Here is a 20,391-nt window from a genome sequence, read left to right as displayed (position 1 = left end):
CATCTTATAAGTTGATATAGAGGCCTTACGTAGGTTCAGTCACGTGTACCATCCAGATGGTCTCAACAACATGTTCTCTCAAGGCTGCGTCCATGAAAACAGCTCTCACTGTGGGAACAGTGGACAGAGTGTGCATTCCAAGGGCAGGGGAGGGGGTGAGGAGCCTCTGATTGCCTGGGTCCAGCCCTCGGCTCTACCTGTGGTCATGTCCTCTCGATGACCTCCCCCAGCAGTTTTACTTTACCTACAGTAAGACCATAGACTTTCACTTCTTACTTGTTCAGAACCCCTTTATCATTCCCAATCTATTAACTAAACTGCTCAATACAGCCTACCTTTTCCTCCTTTTTTCTCCTATTATTCACTCAGCTATCTAAGAACTGTTACATCTTGGCCTCCTCTTTTTCGTTCATAAAACTAGCTGTTGTCTGATGGAAAACTAGCTGTTTCTGATATCACTATATCAGAAATTAGGGAAACCAAAGTTTTATTCACACCTTTTTTGAGAGGCCTTAGAACATTGTTTAATTTACAAGTTCTCATTGTAATTTTTCTTTATTCGCTTAATAAACATGCACAATTTTTATAGCTAATGAGTGCACAGTGTTTCTACTATGTGAAACTTTACCTTATAGTTTGTTGACCTATTAATGGTGATTTTACTTCATTGCTTTTGCTCAAAATTATTCTCTTCACTGCTGATGATATAATACCAAACATGTTAATTTTCTAAGCCACTACTCTTTCCCAGGATCCTACAACTGTGCCACATGACAGATGTGTTGCCTGGGGTGGTAACACCAATTATAAATGGCATATTGGACACTGCAGTTTGGCCTGTAGTGTGATTTTTCTGTAACTCAAATTCTGGTTGCCTACTGCCTGAAGGAAATGATCTTCTTGATGATTTGTTATGTCCCCACAAAGGTCAACACTGTGTGTGTGTGTGTGAGGAGTGGCTTATTTATTTATTATTTTATTCTTTTTTATATTATATAATGTGATTTGCAAAAAGGTGTACAACTTGGTGATTTAATATCTCTATATATCGTGAAATGATTACCACTGTCAAGTAACCCATTCGTCACCTCACATAGTTATCTTTTGTGTGTGTGTGTGTGTGTGTGTGTGTGTGTGTGTGTGTGTGTGTGATGAGACCACTTAAGATCTACTCTTAGTGGGAATTCCCTGGTGGTCCAGTGGTTAGGACTTCTGGGTTCAATCCCTGGTCAGGGAACTAAGAGCCACAGGCTGTGCAGTGTGGCAAAAACAAACAAACAAAAACTACTCTCTTAGCAAAATTCAAGTATAGATACAGTATTGTTAACTCTAGTCACCATGCTCTAGGTTAGCTCCCCAGAGCTTATTCATCCTATAACTGGAAATTTGTACCCTTTGACCGTCAGCTCCACATTTTCCCCACCCCACAGCCCCTGGTAACCACCATTCTAGTCTCTGGTTCCATGAGTTTGACTTTTTAGGTTCCACATATAAGTGAGATCATATACTATTTGTCTTTCTGTCAACACAGTTTTGATAGTGCTAATTATTGTCTGCTTTCCTTTCCACATGAGATGGACTCTGTCATAGTGCAGCACATTATCGAACAGGCTTGAATGACAGAATCAGTCCTGTGTGAGAACATTTCCTTGGGAGACAGGAAACTTGGCTTTTAGTGCACATTTTACTATGACTGAGCTGGGTGACCATAGATAAGTGGCTAAACTCTGGGTTTCATTTTTTATTTGTAAAGAGTAGAAGGTTTTGATCTTTAATATATTAGGGATTCAGACTTCTTCAAATTATCAATATAGTTTTAACTTTTAGAAAGAACTTTATTGAAATTAGTATGTAAACATAATAGGAATCCAAGACAAAATCTGCCTACATTCTCATTTAGTCTTTGGCTATGCACATATCCAATGAATACATACTTTCAGTTATGTTATAAATGAAACTTTATATGTTACTTTTTCATTTGACATACAGTACATATTTTTCCAAAAAATGACTTTTTTTTCTGTTTGACACACACTTTTCCTCCTTCTTTCCTCTCACCACCATTCCACCGTCCCCATCCCACTCAGGTAATATGTGTCCTTCCACCTTTTTCTCCATAACTCATTTGATTGTATAAAATATAAACATATATGTAGGGGTGAAATAGCATTTTGTTGATGGTTTCCTTTGCTGTACAGAAGCTTTTTAGTTTGATGTAGTCCTACTTGTTTATTTTTGCTTTTGTTGCCTTTGTTTTTGGTGTCAAATTAACAAAACAAAACAAAACAAAAACACCTGCCAAGACTGATGTAAAGGAGCTGACTTTGTATATTTTCTTCTAGGAATTTTATGGTTTCAGGTCTTGCCTTCAAGACCTTAATCCATTTTGAGTTTATTTTTGTATATGGTGTAAGATAGTGGTCCATTTTCATTCTTTTGCATGTCCAGTTTTCCCAACACCATTTATTGAGGACACTATCCTTGAAAATTAGTTGACCATATATATGTGGGTTTATTTCTGGGCTCTGTTCTGTTCCATTGATCTTGTATCTGTTTTTCTTCCAGTACCATACTTTTTTGATTACTATAACTTTGTAATATAGTTTTAGATCAGGACGTGTGATGTCTCCAACTTTGTACTTCTTTCTTGAGACTGGTTTAGCTATGTAGGGTCGTTTGTGATTCCATACAAATTTTAGAAAAATTTTTTCTATTTCTATGAAAAATGCCATTGAAATTTTGATAGGGATTGCGTTGAATCTGTAGATTATTTGGGTAGTATGGACATTTTAACAATATTAATTCTTCTGATCCATCAGCATGAAATATCTTTCCATTTATATGTGTTTTCTTCAATGTCTTTCATTAATGTCTTATAGTTTTCAGTGTAGAGGTTTTTCATATCCTTTGTTAAATTTATTTCTAAGTATTTTATTATTTTTGATGCAATTGTAAATGAGATTAAAAAATATTTTTCTTTCTGATAATCCATTATTAGTGTATAGAAATGCAACAGATTTTTGTGTATTAATTTTGTATCCTACAACTTTATTGAATTTGTTTATTAATTCTAACAGTTTTTTTGGTGGAGTCATTAGGGTTTGCTATATATAATATGTCATTTGAAAATAGAGACAGTTTTACTTCTTCCTTTCTGATTTGTATGCCTTTCCTTTCTTTTCTTTCCTAATTGCTCTGGCTAGGAATTCCAGTAGTATGTTGAATAAAAGTGGCAAGAGTGGCCATTCTTGACCTTAGAGGAAGAGCTTTCAGCTTTTCACCTTTGTTTTGTTTTTAGCAAGTAATTAGGTTTATTTTTTTCAGGTTTCTATTGACTTTATTTTTTAAATTTTTTATTTTATATTGGAGCATAGTTGATTAAAAATGTTGTGTTAGTTTCAGGTGTACAACAAAGTGATTCAGTTATACATAAACATGTATCTGTTCTTTTTCAAATTCTTTTCCCATTTAGGTTCCCTGTGCAGTGTTCCCTGTGTTATACAGTAGGTTCTTATTGGTTATCTATTTTAAATATACCAGTTTTCCACCTTTGGGTATAATGTTAGCTGTGGGCTTGTCATATATGGTCTTTATTATGTTGAGGTACGTTCTCTCTGTACCCATTTTGTTTAGAGTTTTTATCATGAATGGATGTTGAATTTTGTCAAATGCTTTTTCTGAATCTATTGAGATGATCACATATGACTTTTGTCCTTCATTTTGTTAGTGTGATGTATCTCATTGATTGATTTGCAGATACTGAACCATCCTTGTATCCTTGGAATAAATCCTTTGATCATGATGTATGACCCTTTTAATATATTGTTTAATTCAGTTTGCTAATATTTTGTTGAGGATATTTACATATATGTTCATCAAGGATGTTGGCCTGTAATTTTCTTTTCTTGTAGTGTTCTTATCTAGTTTTGATATAAGGGTAATGCTGGTCTTGTAAAATGAGTTTGGAAGTATTTCTTCATCTTCTGTTTTTTGAAAGAGTTTGAGAAGGATTGGTATTAATTTTTCTTTAATGCTTGGTAGAAGCCACCGAGTCCTGGACTATTGTTTGTTGGGAGGTTTTTAATTACTGATTCAATCTCCTTACTAAAATTGGTCATTTCAGATTTTCTATTTCTTCCTAATCCAGTAGTGGTCAGTTGTATGTTTCTAGGAACTTATTCATTTCTTCTAGGCTGTTTAATTTGTTGGCATATAACTGTTCATCATTTAAGTGTAGTTTCAATCAAAGCCAACAGATTTCTTTTTCCTAATTGGACTAAAATTTAATCTTTAGTAATCAATATGGAAAAATTGCATAAATAAGGGACTTTTGCTCAACTAGCTGTTAAAACTTACGTATGGCAGAAATAAATACTTGGGTGTAGATAAAACTTGAGAGAGAGTAAAAGTGTACCAGTTTCCTCATTTTCCAGAAAGGTTAAGGTCAAAGGGCTAACTAAACATTTACCCTGGAAACTTAATCAGGAAGAAAGTTAAATGTTAGAATTGTATAGTGGTAAATCCAAGATTAAAAAAATACCAAAGAGGAAGGTATAATTTACAATAAATACACAACTGATATACAATTGTATATGACTAATAACAGTACTAATATTTAAAGACAAGTAAAGGACAAATCCAATTAAAATACTACTACCCAAAGCAATCTACAGATTCAATGCAATCCCTATCAAATTACCAATGGCATTTTTTACAAAACTAGAAAAAAACTCTTAAAATTTGTATGGAGACACAAAAGACCCCGAATAGCCAAAGCAGTGTTGAGGGAAAAAAACGGAGCTGGAGGAATCAGGCTCCCTGACTTCAGACTATACTACAAAGCTACAGTAATCAAGACAATATGGTACTGGCACAAATACAGAAATATAGATCAATGGAACAGTATAGAAAGCCCAGAGATAAACCCATGCACCTCTGGTCAACTAATCTATAACAAAGGAGGCAAGGATATACAATGGAGAAAAGACAGTCTCTTCAATAAGTGGTGCTGGGAAAACTGGACAGCTACATGTAAAAGAATGAAATTAGAACACTCCCTAACACCATACACAAAAATAAACTCAAAATGGATTAGAGACCTAAATGTAAGACTGGACACTATAAAACTCGTAGAGGAAAACATAGGAAGAACACCCTTTGACATAAATCACAGCAAGATCTTTTTTGATCCATCTCCTAGAGTAATGGAAATAAAAACAAAAATAAACAAATGGGACCTAATGAAACTTAAAAGCTTTTGCAAAGCAAAGGAAACTACAAACAAGACGAAAAGACCACCCTCAGAATGGGAGAAAATATTTGCAAACGAATCAATGGGCAAAGGATTAGTCTCCAAAATATATAAACAGCTTAATGCAGCTCAATATTAAAAAAAACAAACAACCCAATCCAAAAATGGGCAGAAGATCTAAATAGACATTTCTCTAAAGAAGACATACAGATGGCCAAGAAGCACATGAAAAGCTGCTCAACATATCACAAATTATTAGAGAAATGCAAATCAAAACTACAGTGAGGTATCACCTCACACCAGTTAGAATGGGCATCATCAGAAAATCTACAAACAACAAATGGTGATGAGGGTGTGGAGAAAAGGGAACCCTCTTGCACTGTTGGTGGGAATGTAAATTGATACAGCCGCTATGGAGAACAGTATGGAGGTTCCTTAAAAACTAAAAATAGAACTACCATATGACCCAGCTATACCACTACTGGGCATATACCCTGAGAACACCATAATTCAAAAAGACACATGCACCCCAATGTTCATTGCAGCATTATTTACAATAGCCAGCTCATGGAGGCAACCTAAATGCCCCTTGACAGATGAATGGATAAAGAAGATATGGTACATATATACAAAGGAATATTACTCAGCCATAAAAAGGAACAAAATTGGGTCATTTGTAGAGACATGGATGGATAAGAGAGTGTCATACAGAGTGAAGTATGTCAGAAAGAGAAAAACAAATATTGTATATTAATGCATATACGTGGAACCTAGAAAAATGGTGCAGATGAACCAGTTTGCAGGGCAGAAACTGAGACACAGATGTAGAGAACAAACGTGTGGACATCAAGGGGGGAAAGTGGCAGGGGTTGGGGTGGTGGTGTGATGAACTGGGAGATTGGGATTGACATATATACACTAATATGTATAAAATGGATAGCTAATAAGAACCTGCTGTATAAAAAAGTAAATAAAATAAAATTCAAAAATTAAAAAAAAAAAGAGGGCTTCCCTGGTGGCTCAGTGGTTGAGAGTCTGCTTGCCGATGCAGGGGATGCGGGTTTGTGTCCCGGTCCAGGAGGATCCCACGTGCCACAGAGCAGCTGGGTCTACGAGCCATGGCCATTGGGCCTGTGTGTCCAGAGCCGGTGCTCTGCAACGGGAGAGGCCACAGCCGTGAGAGGCCTGCATACTGCAAAAAAAAAAAAAAAAAAGAAAGAAAAGAAGTAATACAGAGATATTGTATACCTTTCACACATTTTCTCCCGTTGGTAACGTCTGTCATAACTGCAGTGCAATATCCCAAGCAGGAAATTGACATTGATATAATCCACCTACTTTATGCAGATCTCACTGGGTTTACATATACTCATTTATTTGTGTATTTTGTTTTATGCAGTTTTATTACATGTTGATGCACGTGACCACCACCACAGCTAAGATATAGAACAGTTTCAGTACAGGAATCCCTCCTGCTACCCTTTTATGGCCACAACCACTTCCCTCTCCTCTCTTGCCTCCCATGCTCCCCCAATAACTGGCAACCACTAATCTGTTCTCCATTTCTATAATCATTATATGACTCTTAAAAGAATTAACTGTGCTTTGATTCTAATTATTAATTGGAGGTCTATAAATACCTACAATAAATTCATGTGGTTGAAATGAAAGAGAAAGAATGAATAATAGGTGTGCAGGATGACAGCTCTATGTGATCGCATTCCGAATGCTGTCATCTTAACTGTTACTGAGCCATGGTGTAGATAGACACATTTTATTCTTTAAAGAAATTCTTTTTTATTAAAATTTTAAAAAAAATTTTGTATTGTAGTTGATTTACAATGTTGTGTTAGTTTCAGGTGTACAGCAGATTCATTTCCCATATAGATTAATACTGAATATTGAGTAGAGTTCCCTGTTCTATACAGTAGGTCCTTGTTGATTATTTTATATATAATAGTGTGTATATGTTAATCCCAACCTCCTAATTTATCCCTCCCCACCACTTTCCCCTTTGGTAACGGTAAGTTTGTTTTCTATGTCTGTGAGTCTGTTTCTGTTTTATAAAAAAATTCATTTAGATACATTTTATTCTTAAACTGCTTTTAATTTGCTTCTCATATGAACAGGGTCATGGGGAATTTTATACAGCCAAATGTGCAAAATGGCCTGGTCTTCAGACTTAGTTCTGGGTTAGAGGTCAGTTTATGAAAGGATTATAAAACTTGAGAAGTATGGACACTTTTGTGGTTTTTATGGTATTTATGCTTGTATTTTATACATATTGCTTGTTTTTCTTTGAATTAAAAAAAGGACAAATTGGGGGAACACTTCCATAGCTGGTGATTGAATTAAAGGTGGGTGGTTCAATAATATTTTCCCCCAAACTATCAGTTTATTATGGCAGATTCCTGTCTCTATTCTAACTGAATATTACAGACAATACATTCTAAATAATTAAAAACATGTTTCATTTTCAAACTCCCTTTACAATATGAAAACTTTGGCCACTCTCAAGGGAATCATACTCTTGAGAGTGACAGCAGCATTTAAGAATGTAAAATAAAACATTAATAGGTATATATGAACTCTTTTGAGGCCTGTGTGAAAACATGGATTAGAGAGTTAATAAAATGGATTTATTATTTGGCAATCAATTCTAGAGTATACGAGAAACCCTAAATTACAAGCAAAATACTTTATATTAGGCCAGCTCATCCTTCTCATGGACTATGGAAAATAGAATGTCGCCTCCAAGGGAATTCATTCTCTTTAAACGTATTCTTTTTTAAAATTTATGTCCTATGAGCTGATTATCAGCCTCGCTCTGAGGGTCAGCAGCTGTCCAGATCCCGTTCCTCAGCAGAATTCAATAAACATATTCTTTTAATCCTTTCCAAATTACAGTCTAATTTGATATATGAATGTTATAGTAACTTTCTAAGAGGACTTTTAAACATTAAAGAAACTTCACTTTATGAGAAATGTTTTTGCAAAATTATAAAATAATCATATTTGAACAATTCTCACTTACCTTTGTTTTTTACAACCACCTTGTGGCAAATCTTCATTTACTAGAATGAGGTAATGTTTTTACATATTGTGTTTTTTAAAATTAGGACAAAATAATTCTTTTTTGAAAAATTAACTTTTGAGATAATTGTAGATTCACATGCAGTTGTAAAAAAAAAAATGCAAAGAGAACTGTGTATCCTTTACCCAGGTTCCCCCAGGGTAACATCTTATAAAGCTATAGCACAATACACAGATAACACATTAACATTGATATAGTCAAGATACAGAACATTTCCATCCCAACAAGAATCCTTCCTGTTGCTCTTTTATAGCCACACCCACCTCCTTTCCACTCCTCACTCCTCCTCAACCCCTGGCAACCGCTAATCTGTTCTCCATTTCTATAATTTAATATGTCTGCTCTTTTTCTTCTTTGTCTGCTTGCTAGAAGTTTATCAACTTTATTGCCTTCTCAAAGAACCAGCTCTTTGTTTCATTGATAATCTATATTGTTTTGCTGTTTCAATTTCACTGATTTCTGTTTTTATCTTTATTGTGTCCTTCCTTTTATTTTCTTTGGTTTTATTTTATTCTTGAGGTGGGAGATTATGTTGTTGATATATGACTTTTCTTCTTTTGTAATATAGGTATTTAGTGCTATAAATTTCTCTCAGCATTGCTTTATCTGTGTCCTATACATTTTGATATGTTGTATTTTCATTTCCATTCAGTTCAATGCATTAAAAAAAAATTTCCCTTAAGCCTTTCTTTTTGACCCAAGGATTATTTAAAAGTGTGTTTAGTTTCCAATGTTTGGAGATTTTCCTGGTATTTTTCTCTTATTGATTTCTAGTTTGATTCCACTGCGGGCTGAGATCATATTCTGTATGATTTCAGTTCTAAACTTGTTGAGATCTGTTTTATGGCCCAGGATATGGTCTGCTTTGGTATCTATTCTGTGAGCACTTGGAAAGAATATGTATTCTGCATTGTCGAGTGAAGTGTTCTATAAACGTTTATTAGATCCTCTTGGTTGAGTTGTATCTTTGTTGATCTTCTGTCTAGTTCTATCAGTTGAGAGAGGAGTATTGAAGTTTCCAACTATAATTGTGGAATTGTCTGTTATTTCTGTCACTTCTATCAGTTTTTGCTTCACATGTTTTTCTCTTTTTTGATGTGTACGCATTTAGGATAGCTATGTCTTGGGGGAATGACCCTTTTATTATTATATAATGTCCCTCTTGGTCTCTGGTAGTTTGCTCAGAAGTCAACTATCTGGTATTAATATAACTGAGGAAATGGGGGCATCTCTTCGTTACCGCTCAGTGGAGGTAGAAGTTGAGGTTCCCCAGCCAGCATCTGTTGCACTCAAGTTGGAGAGTTCCTTGTTACTGCTGGGTGGGGGTGTGAATTCTGCTCCCCATGTGGTCTTCACCAACACTACAGTGGGGTAGCCTCATTGTTACTAGACTGACTCTCCACTAGGTCTTCTCTGACACCACCCCAGTGCAGGGGATGTAGGGGCATCTCGTTACTGCCAGCTCGGGGTGAAAGTCTAGGCTCCCCATGTAATCTCCACTGATACCAGGGATGTGAAGGGCCTTGTTACAGACCACTGTGGGTAGGAGTACCGACCCTCTACTTTGCTCTGAAACCACTCTGGGGAGGGTGTAGGGACCCCTCCTTACAGCCTGGCAAGGATGGAAGTCTAGGCTCTCCACTTGGCCTTGGTAGGTATGGGTTGGGGTAGGACTGCAGTTTTTCTGTGGTGTTTGGCTTGGATTAATCTGTTATTGTCTAAAAGTTTTCTGTCTTGTCAGGCTGCCCCTTTCCTTTCTTTGCTATAGAGAGCAGGGTTTTCTTGAGGCCTGTTTTTTTTTTTTGGCCAGCACTTGTTGATATTTCAGAGTTGCCCACTTTCTCCAACTCCAAGTTGGGAATATATGAGATAAAAAGAAAACCCAGAGCATTTACCACAGTATTGTTCTTCAGGATCTGAGGTCTTTAGCTGGTCTATATTTTGCTCTCCACTTTTCAGATTCATCTTATGTTCATTTTATATATAATGTCCAGAGTTTTTAGTTGTACTCATTGGGAGGAATAGAAGGAAATGCATATACTCCATCAATGCCAGAAGTAGAAATTCCAGAATGCTTCTTTTTGTATACTACATCTAATTTATGGATTCATGGTTGTTTGAAAATGGAACATATGTGAATATTGTAATTATGAAGATTCACATGTACTGGCAGTAACAATTAATATATATAAAGATAACTACGTACTTTTAATAAAATATACATGATCAAATTACGGCTTCTTTTAGTCGTCAAATATGTGACAGATTGAAATTTAACATTTACTTTCAAATTGTAAATGATCACTTGCCCAGGAAAAATTGCTAACATCTGTTTTTCTAAATGTACCACTTTGTTTTGGATGCAATTTTGCTTTTGGAGTAATAGACATTGAATATGAAGACTGTTCTTCTCTTTTAAGTACACTGTGATTTTAATGTCCCTCTATGGTAAAGAACACTTGTTTCTGTAACAAAGGCAGAAGAGAAAACAATATAAAGGAAACAGTTTCTTACTCTCATTTGAAATGACTAAAAATCAATTTAACAGGTCATCAGTTAGCACACGCTAATCAAACTTGCTCCTGGTTAAACTGGCCACATTTTTTAGAACAAAATTATCTTTAGAAGCTGTAGTTTATTTGATGATTATGTGCCTGAAAAGGTTATCCCAGTAAAAAGGCTACATCTGCACAAAAGGAAACAAAAATGAATTTGTTCAGGTAAAAATGGTACAAGGGGTGATTTGAAATGTTCATGTTTAATATTTGAGGTCAGATTTCTCTGAATCAAATTTATAGTTCTGAAACTTGCTCACAGATTACCCAGTGTTTTCTGGGATTGAAGTAAAAGAAAGTAACTATTGAACTGAAAAAATAGCCAGAAAAAATTAAAATAAAATAAAAATAAAGCCAACCAATTTGAATGGTGCCTGAGTGTTTCTAGATAATAGATGGGAAGAAGTCAGTTTTTCCTCCTGGCCCATTCACTTGGCTTGTCTCTTTCCATTTTGTTCTCCCTTTTTGATAAGTGAGATTTTTTTTTTTTTTTTTGCGGTACGCGGGCCTCTCACTGTTGTGGCCTCTCCCGTTGCGGAGCACAGGCTCTGGACGCACAGGCTCAGCGGCCATGGCTCACGGGCCCAGCCGCTCCGCGGCATGTGGGATCCTCCCGGACCGGGGCACGAACCCGTGTCCCCTGCATCGGCAGGCGGACTCTCAACCCCTGCGCCACCAGGGAAGCCCGATAAGTGAGATTTTTATGGCTCACTTTTAATGTAGCTGCTTTTAACTCAGAATCTGCATTGTGTTAGCCTGATACCTAAATTATGGTGTGTATTCCAATCCCCAAAACTAGTTTTATTTTCTCCTTTCACATTAAAATAAATATGGGCATTGAACTATGACTACTATCCAGAAATCTTTAAACTACATACCTTTTTACTGATCTACTCTTTGTATTACAAATACATTAGAAAATAATAAATAATAAATTCATAATTTTCAGGAATAAGGCAATTTTTTGATGCTAAAACTAGTTCTTATGATAGATATTCTTTCTGTATCCTTCATTTCAGTTTAACCTGCCAGTCTATAATTTTATGTCATTTAAAATCATAATGATCAATAATCTCTAAGTGTACTTCCTATAGCTAGTAGTGTAAACATCTTTCTATTTCTAATGTTCAGTCCATAATGTCTTATTGCACAACATTAAAAGATTCGTTTTCCCACTTTCCTTAAAGAACAATTCTAGAGGATAATTTTATTTGCAGCCTGATATTAAAGATTTGGGGTTGGCAAAGGATTGTATCATTGAGAGGCTATCAATTTAGGTAAATTGATAGGTTTTATTATCATATTTGATTAAAGAATCTCTAAGTCCCTATCAGAAAACAGAAATTCAAAGCTCTGGACCCTATTATTGTTAACAAATCCACAGAAAACATAATTTTCAGTATTCTCTTTCTAGAAAACAGATGACCACCTGCAGAAAATTGTGATTGTTTAAAAATATCTTGCCATTTGTGACATCACAGACCTTGAGGGTATTATGCTAAATGAAATAAGTCAGACAGAGAAAGATAAATACCTTTTGATTTTGCTCATATGTGGAAAATAAAAAGAAAAAAAAATCAAACCAAACAAAAACAAATACATGGCTACAAAGAACAGAGTAGTGGTTATCAAGGGGAAGTGGCAGGGAGAGGGCAAAATGGATAAAGGGGATCAACTGGAGACTTCCCTGGTGGTGCAGTGGTCAAGAATCTGCCTGCCAATGCAGGGAACACGTGTTCAATCCCTGGCCCAGGAAGATCCCACATGCCGCGGAGCAACTAAGCCCATGAACCACAACTACTGAGCCTGTGCTCTAGAGCCCATGAGCCACAACTACTGAGCCCGTGCATGCACAACTACTGAAGCCTGCACACCCAGAGCCCGTGCACCACAACTACTGAGCCCGCATGCCGCAACTACTGAAGCCCACGCACCTCAGCGCCTGCGTGCCACAACTACTGAGCCCATGTGCCGCAACTACTGAAGCCAACACGCCTAGAGCCCATGCTCTGCAACAAGAGAAGCCACCACAATGAGAAGCCTGTGCACCACAACAAAGAGTAGCCCTCACTCACCACAACCAGAGAGAAAGCCCATGTGCAGCAACGAAGACCCAATGCAGCCAAAAAAAAAAAAAGGATCAACTGTATGGTGACAGATGAAAAGTAAATTTTTGGTGGTGAACACATTATAGGATATACAGAATTAGAAATATAATGTTGTGCACATGAAACATATAATGTTATAAACCAATATTATCTCAATAAAAATGTTTATATTACCTCAAAAATTTTTTTTAAAGAAAGAAAAAATATATTTATAGATATTTTGATACCTTTCTTTAAGAGGTAGAGATTAATTCCTCTCCCCTGGAATGAAAGTTGGTGACTTGCTTTTAACCAGTAGAATCTGATGGGACTGACTGTAAGTGATATCTGAGACTGGATCATAAAAGACATCGAAGCTTTCTCCTTTTTTCTCTCTAGAATCACTTACTCTGTAGGAAGCCAGTTGTCATGTTGTAGACACTCAAGCACTCAAATGGAGAGAAGCATCAGCTACTGAGGAACTGAGGCCCCCTGACAATAGCCATGTGAGTGTGCCATCTTGGAGGTGGATCCTTCAGTCCTAGTCAAGTCTTTAGTTAATAGCATCTATGGGTAAATTCTTGACTGAAACCTCATAAGAGACTCTAAGCTAGAAGCACCCAGCTAATCCTCTCCTAAACTGTGAGATAAACAATGTTTGGTGTTTTATGCCACACAGTTTTGGGTTAATTTGTTACACAGCTATAGATGACAAATACAGATTTTTCCCTCCTTAAAATTCTGTCCCTCTGGAATCACTCTTGGTACCAAATGAATTGTATCGTGTTAGATGGAAGCATGACTTTGTTATGGAGTTTTCTGGAAATTGTGTGGTTTAAAGAGCTGTATATGGGTGCCAAGTTGACAGATGTGGATTTTGGTGGCTTTGTAATGTCAGCTTGGCTATGTTAAACTGTATTACCCAGAATTCCCTTCCCTTCATATTTTTGGCTAAGATGAGCCACAAGAGACATTTTTTCATGAGTGTTTGAGGGCAAAGGTGAAGCAGCAGCTATTTTGTTTTTTACACTCAGATAGTCAAAGCAGGCACTTCTGTATCTCATGGACATTGTTGCTTGTCTGCTGGCTGATCTCATGGGAGAGGGATAGCAGCCAGGCCTGCAACTATGTCATCTTTCTCTGGGTCCTCCTTTAACTTACCTGATTCCTTGGCAAAGTACATATTTAGGTCCATGATGAGAGTGCTGGCTTCTTCTGCTTGGCACCCCCATCATGAAGGTTGGAGGCACCAAGAATTCCCATGGATTCCAGTGTGTCCTCATGGTTTCTAGCTCATGCTGATGGTTCCAGCTTGTTTTCACTCTCCTTCTCTTTACACTCATCTTCTCTTTTTGACTCCTGACCTACAGGTTTCTAGCTTCAGCATCAGACAAAAATATTAGCCTTCTGGAGACTGTTAAACCAGCTCCCACAACTGTATAGGTCAAATCTCTGTAACACATACTTTATTCTATTTCTAGCTTTATTTCTATTTCTACCTCTATCTTTTTATCTATAATCTATTTCAATCTCTTAATAGTTCTACTCCTCTGAATGAACCTTGACTAATAGCGTGATCTTCATCATCAACTTGTACCTTCAAATATGTTTGTTCTCAAACCCATTAAAGTAAGTTTAAGAATCAGGGGTTCCTGTGAAACATGAAAATTACCAGCCTCTACCTCCAGAAAAAAATTCTGATTCACTGGGTGGGTGTGCAGCCTAAGAATCTACATTTTACATAGGCATCAGATTCAGGTGGTCCAGGCACCATACTTTGAACACATGCTTATGAATGTTTTATCATATTTAAAAGATATTTCTTTGAAATTGAAGTTTTCCAATAATAGAATTTCTTTTTAATGCTAGTAGTGTTAAAACCAAATCTAGGTGAATTCATCCAACAAACATTTATTATTCGTGTGATATGTTAGAAACATGCTCCAGGGTGGGAAAATGTATGATGGTATCTAGTGAAAGATACCCAGTAGAAAGAAGCATTGTGTTGGAGTCCTATAAAATGTTGTTATACATCTTTCTATTCCTATTGATAGTGATTTTTTCTGACAATGCTTTAAAAAGCCCTGTGGTTTTTCAGAGCAAGTTCAGGTATAAAGGAAGGTACAGATTAGTGAGACAGTGTGATTCTGCAGTTGCCTCTTCCTAGGTTTCAGCCAGGGAAGTACTGTTATTTTACACACACACACACACACACACACACACACACACACACACACACACGAGGTTTTCTCATGAGGTATTTTATTTGAAGAAAATGTACTACATAAAAATAATTGAAAATGAAAATCTTTACTATAAAATATTAAGCATATTATTTTTCACATTAAAAAGTATTTAACAAATATTGATTAAATGGATAATGGATATGTTGATGCATTTTACCATTATAGAGTCACAGTATTAATGCAAAAAGGACAAACCATAGCTAACATCATATGCAATGATGAAGTGTTGAAAGTTTTCCCTCTAAGACCAGGAACAAGACAAAAGTGCCCACTCTCACCATTCCTATTCAACATAGTACTGGAAGTCCTAGCCAGAGCAATTAGTCAAGAAAAAGAAATAAAAGGCATCTAACTCAGAAAGGAAGAAGTAAAATTGTCTTTAATGGAACATGCTATGATCATGTATTTAGAGAACCCTAAAGATGCTATCAAAACTAATAAATGAGTTCAGTAAAGTTTCAGAATACAAAATCAACATACAAAAATCAGTTGTGTTTGTATACACTAACAGCAAACTTCTGAAAAAGAAATAAGGAAAACAGTTCCACTTACAGTAGAATAAAAGATAATGAATAAATTTAACCAAAATGGGTAAATATCTGTACACTGAAAATTCCAAGACATTGATGAAATAAACTGAAGAAAACAGAAATTAAGGGGAAGATATCCCATGTCCATGGATCAGAAAAATTAATATAGTTAAAATGTCCATACTACCAAATGCCATCTAGAGATTCAGTGAAATCCTTATAAAAATTACAATGGCATTTTTTTTACAGAAATAGAACAAATAATCTTAAAATTCATGTGAAATCACAAAAGTCTCTGAAGAGCCAAAGCAATCCGGAGAAAGAAGAGCAAAGCTAGAAGCATCACAATTCCTGATTTCAAACTTTATTACAAAACTATAGTAATCAAAACTGCACAGTTCTGGCATAAAAACACACATAGACCAATGGAAAAGAATCAGGAGCCCAGAAATAAACTCACACATACATGGTCAACTAATCTTTCACAAGAGAGCCATGAATATCTACTGGAGAAAGGACAGTCTCTTCAATAAATGGTTTTAGGAAAACTGGGTAGTCACATACAAATGAATGAAATTGGACCCCTATTTTATACCACTCACAAAAATTAACTCAAAATGGGCTAAAGACTTAAATGTAAGTCTCAAAACTGTAAACCCACCCGAAGAAAACAGGGAAAAAGCTTCTTGACATTGGTCTTGGCAATGATTTTTTTGGATATGACACCAAAAACACAAGCAACAAAAGCAAAAATAAACAATTGAGACTACCTCAATCTAAAAAGCTTCTGCACATCAAAAGAGACAATCAGCAAAATTAGAAGGCAACCTATGGAATGGGAGAAAATATTTGCAAACCATCTATCTAATAAAGGGTTAATATCCAAAATATATAAGGAACTCATACAACTCAACAGCAAAAATTAACAATCCAATTAAAAAATGGGAAAAGGACTTGGATAGATATTTTTCCAAGGAAGACATACAGATGGTCAATAGATACATCACTAATCATCAGGGAAGTGTAACTCAAAACCACAGTGAGATATCACCTCACATTTGTTAGAATAGCTATCATCAAAAAGACGAGACAACAGATGTTGGCAAGGATGTGAAGAAAAGGGAACCCTTGTGCACTGTTGGTGGGAATGTAAATTGGTACAGCCACTCTGGAAAAAAGTATGGAGTTTCTCAAAAAATTAAAAATACAACTACCATATTATCCAGCAACCTCACTTCTGGATAATATCCAAAGGAAATGAAATCACTATCTCAGAGTTTAGATATCTGTACCCTCTTGTTTATTGCAGCATTGTTCACAATTGCCAAGACATGGAAACAACCTAAGTGTCCATGGATGGATGAATGGATAAAGAAAATGTGACACACACACACACACACACACACACACACACACACACACACACAGAGGAATATTATTCATCTGTAAAGAAGAAGGAAATCCTGCCTTTTGTGCAAAATGGATTGACTCTGAGCATATTAGGCTAAGTGAAATAAGTCAGAGAAAGACAAATACTGTATGTTCTCACTTGTTTGGAACCCAAAAAGGCTGAACTCATAGAAATAAGAGAGTAGAATGGTGGCTGCCAGGGTCTGGGAGGTGGGCGAAATAGGGAGACGTTGGTCAAAGCATTCAGACTTCTAGCTATAGGATGACTAAGTTCTGGGGATTTAGTGTATAACATGGTAACTATAATTAACAGTACTTTATTATATACTTGAAAGTTAAGAGAGTAGATCTAAAATATTATCATCACACACACACACAAAAGGTAATTATGTGGGGAAGGAGGTGTTAACTAACTTTATTGTGGTAGTCATTTCACAATATATAAATGTATCAGGTCATTACATAGTACACCTTAAACTCACTTATGTTATCTGTCAATAATATCTCAATAGAAAAAAGTTAACTAGAGACCATTTGGTGTAACCCTCTTATTTCATAGATGAGTAAACCAAAGCCCCAAAACATGGAATGATTTGTTTCACTGGTAAATTTTCAGTAGAGCTAAGCATAGTCTTCTAGTCCATTTCTCCTTTCTATGTGCCATAACTGACATATTGTAAGAGGATTAATAAATATTGGTCTTTGTAACATTTCAGGAAATTTTCAATATGTTTATTATTTTTTCTGATTATATTATGTCTATTAGACTTACCTAATTAAATTAAAAATTTCTGGAGTTTTTTAACTTTTAACAAAGGGGATTTTTTTCCTTTAGGCTAATCAGGGTAAAAGTATGATTATTCTAAAATCTTATGCATTGATGGATTTTTGAATTTTGATTCAGATAAAGAACTATTTCAGATAGCTTCACATCAAAACTAATTTTTAATTATATTAGAAGGTGAAATAATGAAAGATTGTATCGTGGCTTTAAACAAAAGTAACAGGCATGTTTTTCTCTGCTTGTATTTTGTTCATGTCTACAGCTGGATTCTGACGGCACTGTTACTATAGAAGAGCAGATTGTCCTTGTGCTGAAAGCTAAAGTGCAGTGTGAACTCAACATCACAGCCCAGCTCCAGGAAGGAGGTAAAGATGCTGAGAACACTGGTCTTCACAAAAAATGCAAATTTCCTCCTTAGTGAGTATTAGGGAGTTCCTCATCAATCATTCCATGTTTCCATGTGGAGAGCTGTGTAGCAGAATAACGCTCTTTTCATCTCTTTAACCTACCAGCTCTTCGCTCCCTGTGGATGAGTGACTTGCCTGGTTTGTGAGTTTGAGAATGACCGGGCACGTGCACATCAGTGTCTCCCTCAGACCTGTCTTTGGGATCTGTCTGTCTGCAGAGAGCATGCATATTGTTTTGCCCTTGACTGTGCAGTAAGCTTGGAGGAGCAGGCTCTGTACTTGTGGGTATCACCTGCAGTTTTAGGTAGTATGTAAAACTCAAAGGAGCCCATAAGCAAGCCCATTGATACATACATAGACCATGTTCTCCAAAAAACTTTCTGCTTAATAAAATGATTATTTTATCTTCATCTGCCTGACTCCTTATGTAATTTCTCAGTTAGCTCCAAGTTCAAGTGGGAAACTACAAAAACAAAACTACAAAGCTGCAGATGAGCTTGTGGTAGTGTTGGTGCTCTTGTGCGCCTCTACTGTTGCAGCTGCACAGGGACCTGTGGCTTGTGTTCCTTGGGGTCTGATGGTCACTCACAGTCCTAAATGGGGCCACTGAGTAAAGTCATTTATTGAATTGGAGTAGTGGGAAGATTATAATGTTTTATATAGTGAAATGCCTTGATAGTTGAATATATTCAAAGACATTTTTTAAAAAGAGGGAGGTGCTACTTACTGAACTCTTTAAATTCCCAACAATCTGAATGAAGTAGATAATGTCCTTAAAGCTATGCTTTAAAAAAAAATTGTGATTGATTTCTCAGTTGGTTATGATCAGAGAATGTGGTCTGCATGATACTAATTTTTAAAAGTATGTTGAGACTTAATGGCTTATATTGGGGTCAGTTTTGATAAATATCCTATATGGTCTTCAAGAGAATGTGTACTGTCCAGTTTCTGAGTACAGTGTTTTATAGTGTCCACTAGGTTAAGCTTATTGGATGTGTGGTTCATGTATTCTGTGTCTATGATTTTTCATCTATTTGACCTATTCTTTCCTGATATATATATATATATCTTAAAATATCCCACTCTGAGGATGAATTTTCTTGCTTCATATATTTTGAAAATATGTTATTGAGTATATACAAGTTTATAAATGTTATACTTCCTAGTAAATCAAACATTCCATTGATATGAAGCAGCCTTCTTTATTTCTAGTTTACTTTTGTTTTAAATATTAACTAATAAACATCCCAATCCAAAAATGGGCAGAAGACCTGAATAGACATTTCTCCAAAGAAGATATACAGACTGCCAACAAACACATGAAAGAATGCTCAACATCACTAATCATTACTGAAATGCAAGTCAAAACTACAATGAGGTATCACCTCACACCAGTCAGAATGGCCATCAAAAAATCTACGAACAATAAATGCTGGAGAGGGTGTGGAGAAAAGGGAACTCTCTTGTACTGTTGATGGGAATGTAAATTGATACAGCCACTATGGAGAACAGTATGGAGGTTCCTTAAAAAACTAAAAATAGAACTACCATACAACCCAGCAATCCCACTACTGGGCATATGCCCTGAGAAAACCATAATTCAGAAAGAATCATGTACCACAATGTTCATTGAAGCTCTATTTACAATAGCCAAGGCATGGAAGCAACCTAAGTGTCCATTGACAGATGAATGGATAAAGAAGATATTGCACATATATACAATGGAATATTACTCAGCCATAAAAAGAAATGAAATTGAGTTGTTTGTAGTGAGGTGGATGGACCTAGAGCCTGTCATACAGAGTGAAGTAAGTCAGAAAGAGAAAAACAAATACCGTATGCTAACACATATATATGGAATCTAAAAAAAAAAAAAAAAAGGGTTATGAAGAACCTAGTGGCAGGACAGGAATAAAGATGCAGACGTTGAGAATGGACTTGAGGACACGGGAGGGGGAAAGGTAAGCTGGGAGAAAGTGAGAGAGTGGCATGGACTTATATATACTACCAAATGTAAAATAGATAGC

At 36.0% G+C, this 20,391-nt stretch overlaps 1 protein-coding gene across 1 annotated transcript in view; it reads left to right on the top strand.

Moving 5' to 3' along the window:
- The window catches only part of PTH2R (parathyroid hormone 2 receptor), a 106,982-nt gene that overhangs the window by 11,843 nt on the left and 74,748 nt on the right, over positions 1-20,391 (top strand). The window contains exon 2 of the mRNA XM_019939015.3: positions 18,220-18,322. Coding sequence (XP_019794574.1) covers positions 18,220-18,322 — 103 coding nt within the window. The remainder of the gene's footprint in view (positions 1-18,219; positions 18,323-20,391) is intronic.

Source organism: Tursiops truncatus, chromosome 7 (assembly GCF_011762595.2).
Source record: "Tursiops truncatus isolate mTurTru1 chromosome 7, mTurTru1.mat.Y, whole genome shotgun sequence".
NCBI lineage: Eukaryota > Metazoa > Chordata > Mammalia > Artiodactyla > Delphinidae > Tursiops > Tursiops truncatus.
The sequence above is the reverse complement of the archived record's forward strand: the minus strand, read 5'-3'. Positions and strand labels throughout refer to the sequence as shown.